Source organism: Penicillium cataractarum (genome assembly GCF_028827025.1).
Source record: "Penicillium cataractarum strain IBT 29864 chromosome Unknown utg000004l, whole genome shotgun sequence".
NCBI lineage: Eukaryota > Fungi > Ascomycota > Eurotiomycetes > Eurotiales > Aspergillaceae > Penicillium > Penicillium cataractarum.
The window spans coordinates 1,605,750-1,618,845 of record NW_026622740.1 but is presented as its reverse complement, the minus strand read 5'-3'; the positions used below and the strand labels follow the sequence as shown (position 1 = coordinate 1,618,845).

Here is a 13,096-nt window from a genome sequence, read left to right as displayed (position 1 = left end):
TAAACCGTGTCAACGGAGGTGGCGGTTCAGGATTCCCGCGCAGTCACGTAGCGCTCTGGAATCAAGCGAAGATGTTCAGATCACGGCGATAATAACCAGATCGATATCTGATAGAGCGTAGACCACTTTCAGGCTTGGAAGACACAAAGTGGCGAAGAGCAGCGAGAGTTACGTTCCCCGGACGAAGCGCAGGGCGGGAAATTCTTTTGCGTTTCGGAGGTGCCAATGACGGAGTTACCGGGGCCGAGCTCCTGCGCTCCACGGTTCTTCTGCTTGAGTCGCAGTCGCTCCCCACACAACACCTGCGTCAACGCGTTAGCATTCACAGCTTGACAATTCGAAGTTGGGCGATTCCTTACGGCTTTTTACCAGCATATCATGGCCCAGATTCCAACGCCACCACCGTCACGTCCAGGCTCCGAGGCCCCGGACCCTGTACCGAAGCCCGCGGAAGCTTCGTCGGAGTTGTTGCAGTCGTTGGATGTCCTGCTGGAGGAGTATTTGCATCTGCTGGATCGACAGCAGAAGTTGCAGTCAGGATTGGCGAAGCAGTTATCTTCGGTAGGACTCTTTTTGTGTTCCCGGGGGCTTGGCCCCAATATGGCATGATGCTAACGCTTCGGGTAGGGCTTTCTTTCCCTGGCCCATGCAAACTACACTTGTCCTCCCGGCCGACGATATGGTGCAGACTATTATGATGAACGGATGAAAGCTACCCGCAAGATGTGAGCAGGATCTACGGATACCCAGGCCATTGGATAATCGTTAATCGGTTGCGGTTTTACAGATCTATTCATGCGCAATCCGAGGTGGATGATCCCGAACACACGTCAGAGGAGCAGGATGAAGTCGACAGCTGTCGCCCGGACGAGCTCGAATATAAATTCAACCTAGAGAAGGTTGATAACCGTCCGGCTGAAGAGAATACCGATGATACCGCGACAGACGCAAAGGATAAACCCTCGACAGAAGCTACAGAGCCCGAGGTATCAACAAACGATGCTACCACGCCTGCAAGCGAAGCCGGCGCTCCACCTTCTCAAGATTCAGATGCGGAACCTCCAGCACCTCAAGAGACCAAGAAAGTTCGCAAGAAGTTCCGCTCCGACGACCCGATCTACTGGTACGGCATCCTAGTGCCGCCCTCACTTCGCACCGCCCAAAAGTCCTTTACGGAAGCTATACAAACCCAAGTGCCTGACTTGGCGGGCACGATAGTGGAAATGCGCGCGTTGGAACAGAAGATCACTCAGGTCCGGGGCAAGCTGGGGATCGACAATTCCGAGACAACCAGTATTGAGTAGTCGAAGGGAATGGGTGACTCAAAATTGGGGTTGAATCTCATGAACCCAATATACAGCGAGGTTGCGATAAGGCGACCGTTTTTCGGAGCCTCCCTACCCGGTATATTTAGTACAATAACTCCTTAGCAGGGTATTAGTTGCATGAGCTGCTTCCAGCCCCCTAACAAACTGAACAATAATGATTAGTGTACTCCGTACACTGTACACGGTACATAGTCTCAATTTCGGCATGTTGATAATTATGCAGTGTGACCCGCTTGAGGCGTTGAAGAAATCCTGTCAAGCCCAAAGGCTCCACGGAGTCCACGCCGTCACGAACGGTGGGTGAACGGGGAATGGACTCCATATATGATATGCTCCGTAAACTAGTAGCAGTGAGGTTATTGAAGGTCCGTCATGGCAAGGGTTTGTCTCTATAAAAAGAAGTCGGGGCCGTTCTAGCCATCGACTCCTTTTTCTATTTGGAAAGTTCTCCATATGTCAAGAATGAGGAGAAGTCATTGCCGGGTAAAAGTAGCCGGACGTTAGCAAGTTTCCATGTTTCAGTCCCGACTCTTTCCCGAAGTGACCAGCTCCGACGCCAAACCAGGAGAGGGTTCAAGGCGTGGCGTTGAAGGTTGAGAAGGCGCATTTAAGTGTCGAAGCGAAGCGATAAAGAATATCTTGATGAAATGCTTGTCGACCTACAGAATTCAAGGTAGATATCGAATTGTTTTCTCCCCGACCGTAGTGCACTATCTCATGGACAATAAAATAGCCGACACAGAGAATACTCAAACTCCCAAGTAAACAAAGTCCCTCTTCAAGATTAAGCGAAGGGCCCCTCTCAATGTGAGACGTAGCGTCGGAGACTAACTCCTGGAACGCACCCCACTGGTGCAACCGTGCAACGCCCTCGAGATTCGCATCCGAGACTTTCAATTCGCTATCTTGCACTGTGCTCGGCCCCAAGTCCCCATGAAAAATTCCCCAATGCGCTCGTCTGATTCGGCCCAGGGTCTCGTTTCTTTTCTTGATCCATTCACATTGGAAGGGGACCCATCCCGGTCTGTCGTCCGGGTCTGGCTGGGCTCTTTGCTAGGCTAGGCTAGCTAGCCCCTACCGAAGAGTCCGAGAGCTATCGTGAACTTGTGAAGCGACCTGAAACTAACCCCTGGGGTGGGACTAGGAACGGGCTATCCAAAATGCACCCATCAGAATGCGAGATGGGAGGGGCTGGGAAGGGATTGGTTTGAAGTGGTTTTTTGTGATACTTCAACCAGGATGGTCAAATTTGAATCCTCCAGTATATTGGTAGATTGGCAATCTCCCAGAAGGTTCCAGTGGTTATAATTAAACAGCAGATACGAGAAGACGGGGGAGAATTAATATCTGGCGATATTAAATGGGCCGAACGGGATAGTTGGAGCTCTGGCTTGCGAGACCCCACTGGCGTTGCGGCGCCTCGTGGGAAATTGAAGGAATTAATCTAATTGAGGAGACGAGTTTTGTGTCAGGCGGGCCATTTGGGTTACTCTTTTTTTTTTCTCTGTGACTCTGGGGTCGATAGAGTACTACAGTGGAGGTACTATTGTAGACTAGGAATGACAGTGCTGGTCTGGTCTACTGGTCTGTTGGTTCCTCTCTTTCTCTCTCTCTCCTCCTCCTCCCCCTGCGCGTCGCTCTCTTTTCCTTCGAGGAGCTTGAGGCTCTTCTCTCCTTCCTGGTTCGGTGCTGTAAGTTGATGATATCGATTTCCCCTACTCCGTACACCCCAACACTCTACATCTCTATTCCCAGTCTCGGCTTTCGTCACGGGGTACTTTGTACACACGTAGCAAACAATGAATAACACCCTTCACCAGGCCCCTGCTTGAAACATCGCCGGTTTGATACCAGCGATTCTGTTTTGTTCCTCTCGTTCCATCGTTGACTTGTGGTAAGCCTTTCATCCTAAAGTCGAAGGGACAGAATACAAGGCCTTGATCTTGTTCACTACCCGGAGAAGATCCTGACTTTGATAACAGAGGCATTGAATGCCCTTCCATTCTTTTGTGCTTTTGATTACTCGCCTGGACTCGTCGTTTCCAAGCTTGTCTGCTCGATTCCAGCTTCTGCCTATTCGCATTCGGTTATCATTCGACCAGGCATTCGCTGCATAGCCTCCGCTGTTTTTGATATATCGCAACTCCATTCTCTCGTTTCGCATCTTCGCATCTACCTTCTTTTCTATCTCGATCAGGGTATCGAGTCTTTCGACTTTTCTCACTGCATTTACTATCGTGCATCACCAGGAGAATTCTCTTCGCTGCTTTTTCCCCGACCAAAAAAGATCTTTTGCGTTTTACTTGATGCCACGGAAAGCCCTAGTCTCTCATCTGAACTATTCGATACGAGGATAATCTTCAACTCGCATTATCGAACCATCAGAATCCAGATCAAATGAGTACCAGACCCCCTGGAAGTGGGCCCAGCCCCAATCCCTCGAAAGGACCCGATCGCAAAGGATCCGTCAAGAGAGCTAGAGAGTTGCTGGAAGCGGGCGTTCGTCCAACTCGATCCTCGCCAACAGTCCCAGTCCCGGCGCCTATGCCCCGGCCTCCCCCTCCTTCAGGATCTCGACCATCTGCCGCTGCTAGAAATCTCGCCCATCAGACGCAATGGCCTCTTCCCGATTCGGGTCTGCCTCCTCGTCCGATGCAGCCTCAGCCTCTGAATCCTCAGCACCCTCAACACCCTCAACACCCTCAGCATCCTAGATATCTGATCCCTCGTGGTCCTCCTCCGTCACGGCCTCCCCGTCCTAGCGAAGTCCCTTCGCAAGTTCCTTCTCCTTCAATCTACTCGGTACGCAGTGGCGTGGAGTCCGAGACCAGCTCGGTCTATCCCATTCTACCAGCTCGTTCTTTCTCGCACCCCAAACCACTCTACATCCAACACCAGCAGCAACCACGCCCATCTACGAATGACGGCCCCGTGAGCCCGACCAGTACTGTGGATTTGACCCCTCGCATTTCTATTGCTACGGATGAGCTATTCCACCGCCAATCGACAGCTTCCGGCTCATCTTCTGTTCCCGATGTGCCGCCAATTCCACTCCCTGAACCACCTTACCCGCAAGAGAGCTCTCGGCAACGTGCTGCAGGTCTTGTACCGCCACCCCATGTTCGCAAATCCGCCGTTTCTCCAATTCCCGAGGAGCTCTCAAACCCCCGTCAGACTCTAGGTTCTCTAGCTTCCAGCCGGGTGATTCCATCCAGCTGGGGTTCTGGTCCCCCCGAGTCCGAAATCCTAGGCGCGTATCTGGATGATGACTCGGATGATGAGCACAACAAGCATCACCACCCAGAAGAGAATGTTACGCTTGTCCGAAACGCCAGTCTCGGCAAGCGTGGCAAGCCTACTATGCGCACAATCATGAAGTCGAATCCCAACTCTGAGGTTGATCCCATTCCCGACGTGCCATCCTCCAACCCCCAAGAGGAGCATGCCCGGCAGCAACCAATCACCGAGGCAGCTGGCGGTCTTGCAATCGGCACTGCAGTCAGCCAGGTTCTTCACGCTCCCAGCACGGGGCGCCGGACATCTGTCTCGACAGGATCGGATGAGTCCTGCGTGGACCCTGAGAAACCACGGTTCGCGCAGCAGCACGACCACCCCGCCTTTGATTCAGCTTTGGAGAAGGAGATTGAGGTTCTGCCCAAGGCCGCACCGACCATGAGTGACAAGCGGCCCGGCGGCAAGAAGCCTCCTCGTTTGGACATGAACGCTGTCCGCGATGCTGAGGCGCGTGGCAGTTTGTCCAGCCTGTCTGATCTGATTCGACGCGCTACCAAGCTAGCCTCTAATCTTGACCGGGGCAAGACTGCCAGCCGATGTGATATGCTGGCCACAGATGCCGACTTTAAAGCTGCATTGGGTAAGTCTTGATCTTGGCATTAAATTGCACATGCCATTGCATAGAACATACTGACCCTCTTCTCTCTAGGTGAACCAGGCCGCCGGCGTGGCTCCGGCTCTATCTCCGATATCCTCACCTCCTTCCCACGACCAGGCCTGCAGACGCCAGAAGGTCGCAGCTCATGGCCAGTATTCTTCGGTCGATCCGGTCTGCGCAACGTGGAGCCCCTCCCCTCCAACGACGATGACCCGAACGCCAAAAAGGCTGCGCGGAAATGCTGCGGCATGCCCCGCAAATGGTTCATCCTGCTATGTATCGTTCTTTTCATTATCGTGGTGCTCGCCATCCTGCTCCCGGTCTTCCTCATTGCAGTACCGAATCAGAACCACGGCAACTCGAGTTCCTGCGCGAGCACCAACCCTTGTCAAAACGGCGGCGTGAGCGTGTCCAGTGGCTCGGAGTGCTCATGCGTGTGCTCGGATGGGTACACGGGCTCGCAGTGCACTGTGGCTGGTGACAGCAGCTGCGTGACCTCGGAGGTGGCTAATGGTACGATTAGCAAGAACGCGACGATGGGTAGTGACCTGCCAGATGTGTTCAGTGCGTCGTCGAGTAAATTCAATATCACGCTGGACTCGGTGACTATCATGGCTCTGTTCAGCATGAACAACGTCTCCTGCAAGACTGAGAACGCTCTCGTCACCTTGAACGTTCAGACTAGCAGCAGCAAAACCCGCCGCGCCGTCTCTCTTCCCGTGGACCTGCCCAAGTCCTCAGACGAGGAGGGTACCCCGTCGTCTGCATTCGACTCAACCGAACCCACTCCAGTTCTGGCTCCACGGTCCGTTGCCACCTCCAACGGAATCCTCTATGATAACAACGGCGCATCAGCAACCAGTACAACTGGCACCGCGGCTAAGACCACGGCGACGGCTATCCCCGCCAAATCGTCCAACACCACCAGCAGCACTAGCAGCAGCGACAGCACCGACACCAGCGTGCCAACGGAGGTCGTCGAGTTCTCCCAGGTAGCAGTTCTGTATATCCTGCAGAAGACCGGTTCCTTGACGTCTGCGATGTGGTCCGAGGGCCAGATAGAGACGTACCTGGCCGACTCGTATGCGAATGCCACGCATCCATCGCTGGAGTTGATGGGATCGTATGGATTGGACTTTGAGAAGAAGACTATTACGTTGAAGAATGGGACGGTGGTTAGCTGAGCTGCGTTGCTGGGCAGCAGTGCAGTATACAGTTAAGAGTATTACTACTACTACTCTGTGATGGGGGTTTGAATGGATGGAATTATTTGGGAATTTGGGAAACTTGTATATAGTGTAGGACTACATCGGGCTTGGACTCGGGCTCGGACATATCGCTGATGGACCTCGTCATCAGGGTACATAACGTTTTAATGCAACGGAGTCAGGGCGTCCAGCCGAATCTTTGCAAATCATCTTCAGTGTTTCTCCAAAGTAGATCTCCAAGAGCGGGCAATATCTACTCCGTACAGTATACCCGTACATATTAAAGAACACAGCAGATGTAAAATGTATCTCCGAGTATCTCCACGGAGATACAGTATCCACGTACTATACTGCAGAGCCCTCCATCTCCAAATCTTCATCTCATCTCATCCATCTCCACCACACGTATTACCAATCCAGAACAAGCTTTCCCCAAAACTGTCCGATTTCAAAGCCGCAATCCCCAAAAAGTAAAGACCAAACCGGATAACCGCAGCCAACTTGCCAAGTGCCCTGACTAGCCAAGGCCGCACTAGTCCCCTTTAAGCCCCGTCAATCACGACATTCAGCGCGGAGGTTGCGTGATGGTCACGTGAGGACGACCGAGTCGGCATTTGGGGGGGCGATTTTGTTTCAATTTTTTTTTCTCGATCACGTTATTTCGGCAGTCGAGCGGATGATTGTTGTATACTTTACGGTACACAAGGCTGTAAAATATAGATCTAGATTATCAATACACATGTAGATACTTGGATTTGAAGATGTTTAAACTGCGATTGACTTCCCCCCCCTGAATGATTTAATTGCTATCAGATTCGGGCGCAGTGCAGTACGTACTTCAGGGATATATGACGGACTCCGCTCGGAGGAAATGCCGCCCCCTGAAAATCCCCGCCATAAACGAGTACGGGCCTGGTATGTAGACGTCAGTAGTTATTAACTATGTAGTGTTTGGTTAATGATGTATATGTGTCGACTACGGATAAACTATGGAGTAGGGAGTCTATATATACAACCATGCATAGAGTAGATCCATTAGCTATGCTGAAACATCTACTACGCAAGATAGCCAATCTCTCATCCGACGTCAATTCGAAACGTAGGCCTTCGTGAAATTTGATAGTCGTCGCAGTGCCCTGGGTTCCCCGGCAGCGGGCCATCTGGCTGGATGAAATGGACCCGGCCAAGACTCTGGTTGCTCCACCGTTGACGACTACGTGGTTCCAGGGCCCTGTGGAAATCGTGGGATCTTCGGGGAGGAATACGTATGTGTATGAGTGTACTTGTAGTAGTGTACAGGGTATGGTAATAATCGAGGGAGGGTGGGGTGGAATGCGTGGAAGCTTCTCTGCGCTGTCGTGCTCAGTGTACCACACCTTTAAGGGCCCTTGGACCCGTCTTCTTCTCTTGGACTTCTCGTTTCTTTGTTCCTTCTTTCTTCCCTCTCATCCTCTCATCCTTTTTCTTCCTCCTCCCCGTGTTTCTTACAGGGTTGTATATTATCTTGGGGAAGATTCTCACAAAAGTTCTTTTCTCTTCTTTTTTGTTCATTCTACCACTTCAATTCCCCTTCCATATAACATCATGGCCAACGCTCCTCACGGTGGTGTCCTCAAGGACCTGCTCGCTCGCGATGCTCCCCGCCACGACCAGCTCGCCGCCGAGGCCGAGACCCTCCCCGCCGTCGTCCTCACCGAGCGTCAGCTCTGCGATCTCGAGCTGATCATGAACGGTGGTTTCTCTCCTCTCGAGGGTAAGCTCGCCAAGTCCAATTGATTCGTCATCGACTACCCCTCAATGCTTTTTGCTTTTTTTTGTGTCAGCCCTTTTCTACTGGGAAATTGATTTCTCGGGGAAGCGGCGCGGGCGGAGATGAACAGAGGGGTACCATGTAAAATGTAAATTGCTAACGCCGATCTCGCGCAGGTTTCATGAACCAGGCCGACTATGACCGGTATGTCACCCCCCACCTCCAAGGCCCAAGAGCCAAGACGATGATGCGATTGGAATGGAATTCGACATGCATTGCCTATTTCCCACACGAATAAATCCAACTAATACTTTTTTTTCTCTCTTCCAGTGTCTGCCAGGACTGCCGTCTCGCCGATGGCAATGTCTTCTCTATGCCCATTACCCTCGACGTTACCCAGCAGGTCGTCGACGAGAACAAGCTCAAGGCTGGTGCCCGCATTACTCTGCGCGATTTCCGTGATGACCGTAACCTGGCCATCCTGACCATTGACGACATCTACCGCCCCGACAAGTGAGTTTTCATAATTTTCCCACTCATTCTTCCCGTTTTCGCCAATCGCCAATGTCTTTTGTCAATGCCCGGGGTTTTTGTCGGGGATTGTGGTTGCTGTTCTTTTTTTTCCTGGCTGGCTCGGAGGTCCGCCCACATGCTGCCGATCCCCGCAATTACCCTGGTACAACTTGCAACGCTCGGCGTGCAGAATGGTTATTATCGGGCCCGCCAGATGCAACTTTGTTAGATAGGGGATATGGGTTACTATCACTATTTCCTCCCATTCTACATTGACTGGCATTGGCATTGGCATTGGCATTGAGTGACGTCCACGGTCGCATGTCTCGATTTCCTTACGCAATGAGGGCGCCCACGGGCGGCTCGTGCTTCTTAGTGGGTCTGGTTGCTGACGTATTCTTTTCCCCCCTGATTTTAGGACCAAGGAGGGCGAGCTCGTCTTCGGTGGTGACCCCGAGCACCCCGCTATCGTTTACCTGAACGAGACTATCCAGGAGCTGTACATTGGTGGCAAGATCGAGGCTGTCAACAAGCTCAACCACTACGACTATGTCGGTCTGCGCTGTATGCTTTCCCCCCCCTCCCTCCCGTCTCAATTGGTCTGAACCATTGCAATTGGGACGGAATTGGCATGCCAAGCATATCAACTATCAATATGGCGGAAATGCTAACATCAATCGCTCTCTATAGACACCCCCGCTGAGCTGCGCGTCCACTTCGACAAGCTGGGCTGGTCCCGCGTCGTCGCTTTCCAGACCCGTAACCCCATGCACCGTGCTCACCGTGAGCTGACCGTCCGCGCGGCTCGCTCCCGCCAGGCCAATGTCCTGATCCACCCCGTCGTCGGTCTGACCAAGCCCGGTGACATTGACCACTTCACCCGTGTCCGCGCCTACCAGGCCCTTCTCCCCCGCTACCCCAACGGCATGGCCGTTCTGGGTTTGCTCGGCCTGGCCATGCGTATGGGTGGTCCCCGTGAGGCTATCTGGCACGCTATCATCCGTAAGAACCACGGTGCCACTCACTTCATTGTCGGCCGTGATCACGCCGGTCCCGGTAAGAACTCCAAGGGTGTCGACTTCTACGGCCCTTACGATGCTCAGCACGCCGTCGAGAAGTACAAGGATGAGCTCGGCATCGAGGTCGTCGAGTTCCAGATGGTCACCTACCTCCCCGACACCGACGAGTACCGCCCCGTCGACCAGGTTCCCGAGGGTGTCAAGACCCTGAACATCTCCGGTACCGAGCTGCGCCGCCGTCTGCGCACCGGCGCCCACATCCCCGAGTGGTTCTCCTACCCCGAGGTTGTCAAGATCCTGCGCGAGTCCAACCCCCTCGCAACGCCCAGGGTTTCACCATCTTCCTGACCGGTTACATGAACTCCGGCAAGGACGCCATTGCCCGTGCTCTCCAGGTTACCCTGAACCAGCAGGGTGGTCGCTCCGTCTCCCTGCTGCTGGGTGACACCGTCCGCCACGAGCTGTCCTCCGAGCTGGGCTTCACCCGCGAGGACCGCCACACCAACGTCCAGCGCATTGCTTTCGTCGCCTCCGAGCTGACCCGCGCCGGTGCCGCCGTTATCGCTGCCCCCATCGCCCCCTACGAGCACTCCCGGAAGTACGCCCGTGACGCCGTCTCCCAGGCTGGCAACTTCTTCCTCGTCCACGTCGCTACTCCCCTCGAGTACTGCGAGAAGACCGACAAGCGCGGTATCTACGCCAGCGCTCGTCGTGGCGAGATCAAGGGCTTCACTGGTGTCGATGACCCCTATGAGGCTCCTGAGAAGGCTGACCTCGTTGTCGACTGCTCCAAGCAGTCTGTTCGCAGCATCGTCCACGAGATTATCCTCGTGCTCGAGAGCGAGGGCTTCTTCGAGAAGGGTCAGTAAATATTGACTGGTATTGCTGGATGATTGATTGATGGATCTTGTTTTTTTCCTGTTTTTTTTTTCTTTTGGAGCTACATTTCCCATAGAGATGTCTATTTGCTTTTTAATTGCAATTGGATTCCCCTAAATTAGATTTTACAATCGAGATTTTAACCACAAATCCTGAATTCCGATGATATTGCAGTTGTATAGCGTAGATATAGCTCCTCAGTCTTTTGTTGTTTCGTGTTCAACCTTCAATGCTGCAGAGTAGGGACTAGGCCGACCCCACATTTCTTGGCAGTAACCCTTGCAAACAATGCAAACGGGAAAGGTCAAGGTCCTCGATGAACTTCGTCAATGAGCATCTTAACTCTCCATCCAGCAACAATGCTGCCTCCACGCACAGCCATCGGTCGAATACCAGGCCACCTACGACCGGTGCTCCCAACCCGGACACCCGGGCCAAAGGTTCGGCTCCAACCATTCACCCACCGCAGTCGACTTCTTCTCTCCCCACCACCAGGCCGCCCTCAACTACCCTTCCTATCACCATTGACACCGACTCGCTCTCTCCCCCCGCTCTCCATTCACCTGCGCCAGCACTTTGGACGCTTAATTTCTACCGAAAGCCGCGCACACTTTAAACAGCGTCTATCCCGGGGCTTGAAGTTTGGCCTCTCTTTTTACGCCATCTTGGTCCTTTTCCAGATCATCAAGCTCGGCCTTTACCAAGAGGATATCGAGCATGAGTGGCCCACGCCGGATGAATGGACGTGGAAGAGTCGCTGGTGTCTGCGTTCTGCCCAGGCTATGATGCACCCCGAGCAAATCGGCAAGCTGATGACCAATTGGCCCTTGGTCGCGGGTTACTTCCGTGAACTGCTGGAGCGCCTGGAGAACACGGACGGCGAAGGCAAGGGTATCGTCGAGCAAGAGGAAGGCGGGCTCCTCGTCGAAGGCGTCGGCCACACGGGCCTCGATGTTTCCGCGAAGAGCGAGCACTGGCGTCGTGGCTATTTCCAGGCTCTCATGGGCGCGGCCAAGGCTGCGGAGAATCTGGACGGGTGGTTGACGGATCGTAAGCAGAAGATTTCTGCGCCGGCGGAGTATGTCGTTGGCCCGTCGAACCCGCGGCCTAAACCCATGCCTGCGGGTCAGAAGAAGGTCCCGCAGGAGGAAGATTGCGAGGCTGCGTCCCCGCCGCCGGAGACCTTTTATATGAAGGTTTTGACGACGAGGGGTTTTGATACGAGGCAGAAGCTTGACGCTGCGCTTGCGTATGCGGATTGGCTTGATTTTAAGGGGCTGGGCCGTACCGCGGGTGATATGTACACGTGGGCGCTGGATATTGCCGCGGGTGGACTTGACGGCGATGCCAGTAAGGTCGTGGACCTTCAGACGGGCGTTCTGAAGAATAATGGTTCCGATCTGCCTTCTGAGAATATCCTTCGTGTTTCCACTGCGCTTGCGGTTCACAATGCCCGTCAGGGTAATCTGCCTACTGCTCTCTCCCTCTTCACATCCGTCCTCAAGGCGAGACGCAGCCTCCCCACCTCAACCTCTTCTTCTGAATTCTCCCTCCCCGCACCACCGCGGGCTTCAAACGACCCCATCACTGGATTCGTCACGTCTCTCAAGAAAATCTTCAACCCAGCCGAATATCCTCCTGCCCTTCCATCGGGCGACACTCCTCCCCTCCGCACCCCAGAATCCGCCTGCGACGAAGCCGGCCTAATGACCTACATCGGCGAGATCCTGTACGCGTCCTCGTCCCGCGAGCACGGTCTCGCATGGACCCGCGACGCGGTCGAGATCGCCGAATCAACCATGCTCGAACTCACCAGTCCCGAGGACAAACCCGCCCGCACACGCTGCGCGCAATGTCTCAAGGTCGGTCTCGAGAACTGGAAGACGATGGTCTCCACGCGTGTGGCACAGGCACACAAGGAGCAAGCCGAGGGTAAGAGCGCTGGCCGGTCAAAGTCCTGGTTTGGTGGCCGTGACTCGCAGGCTAAGGACGAGGAGGTGAAGCGCTGGGAGGCGGAGGAGGCGCTCTTGGAGGATCGGATTCGAAGGATTTTCCCTGTTTTGGTGGGGGAGTCTGGGTTGGATACGTTGTCGCCCAATAGTTCGTTGTTTGTTTGAGGGAGATGGGCTGCATATTTGCATATTATTTAGGTGCGGGTTTTGGATGTCGGCGTTTCTTGTGGGTGTATATTTGGGGTTGTACATGGTGGCTGTATCAATATTATGGATTGGATGATTCAATCTGATGTTTATTACTCCTACCCTTGGGGTCTTGTTGCTTGTTGTAGTCTTGATTCAGTATTGCCAGCTAACTAAGAGGACTAGGTGGATAGATATTTAATATAGACAGGCTCAATTGCCCTGTGCCCTAACCTCTGGAATGAGGTCTATTTCCTTGTCTTTTAGTTCTTCATAATAAAGAATAGTAGGACAGAAAACGGACTATATCAAATCCTACGCTTAATATGTACAGATCAACAGCTTCCACAGTCCTTCATCCCAGCCCTA

The 13,096-nt window shown here is 53.4% G+C and overlaps 4 protein-coding genes across 4 annotated transcripts; all 4 read left to right on the top strand.

Annotated features, from left to right (window-relative positions):
• Window positions 1–378: 378 nt before the first annotated feature.
• N7496_005132 (uncharacterized protein) lies at window positions 379–1,304 on the top strand (the record flags this gene model as incomplete). Its single annotated transcript, XM_056698061.1, has 3 exons — window positions 379–561; window positions 628–725; window positions 788–1,304. The coding sequence occupies 3 exons, from the start codon at window positions 379–381 to the stop codon at window positions 1,302–1,304; spliced, it is 798 nt and encodes a 265-aa protein (XP_056556586.1).
• Window positions 1,305–3,725: 2,421 nt separating this feature from the next.
• N7496_005131 (uncharacterized protein) lies at window positions 3,726–6,404 on the top strand (the record flags this gene model as incomplete). Its single annotated transcript, XM_056698060.1, has 2 exons — window positions 3,726–5,202; window positions 5,272–6,404. The coding sequence occupies 2 exons, from the start codon at window positions 3,726–3,728 to the stop codon at window positions 6,402–6,404; spliced, it is 2,610 nt and encodes an 869-aa protein (XP_056556585.1).
• Window positions 6,405–8,012: 1,608 nt separating this feature from the next.
• Window positions 8,013–10,579, top strand: sC (sulfate adenylyltransferase; the record flags this gene model as incomplete). The annotated part of the gene is made up of 6 exons (XM_056698059.1): window positions 8,013–8,181; window positions 8,355–8,382; window positions 8,509–8,691; window positions 9,110–9,255; window positions 9,382–10,040; window positions 10,082–10,579. The coding sequence occupies 6 exons, from the start codon at window positions 8,013–8,015 to the stop codon at window positions 10,577–10,579; spliced, it is 1,683 nt and encodes a 560-aa protein (XP_056556584.1).
• A 369-nt stretch (window positions 10,580–10,948) lies between these two features.
• N7496_005129 (uncharacterized protein) lies at window positions 10,949–12,706 on the top strand (the record flags this gene model as incomplete). Its single annotated transcript, XM_056698058.1, has 1 exon — window positions 10,949–12,706. One exon carries the CDS (start codon window positions 10,949–10,951, stop codon window positions 12,704–12,706), a length of 1,758 nt encoding a protein of 585 aa, XP_056556583.1.
• Between the last annotated feature and the right edge of the window lie 390 nt (window positions 12,707–13,096).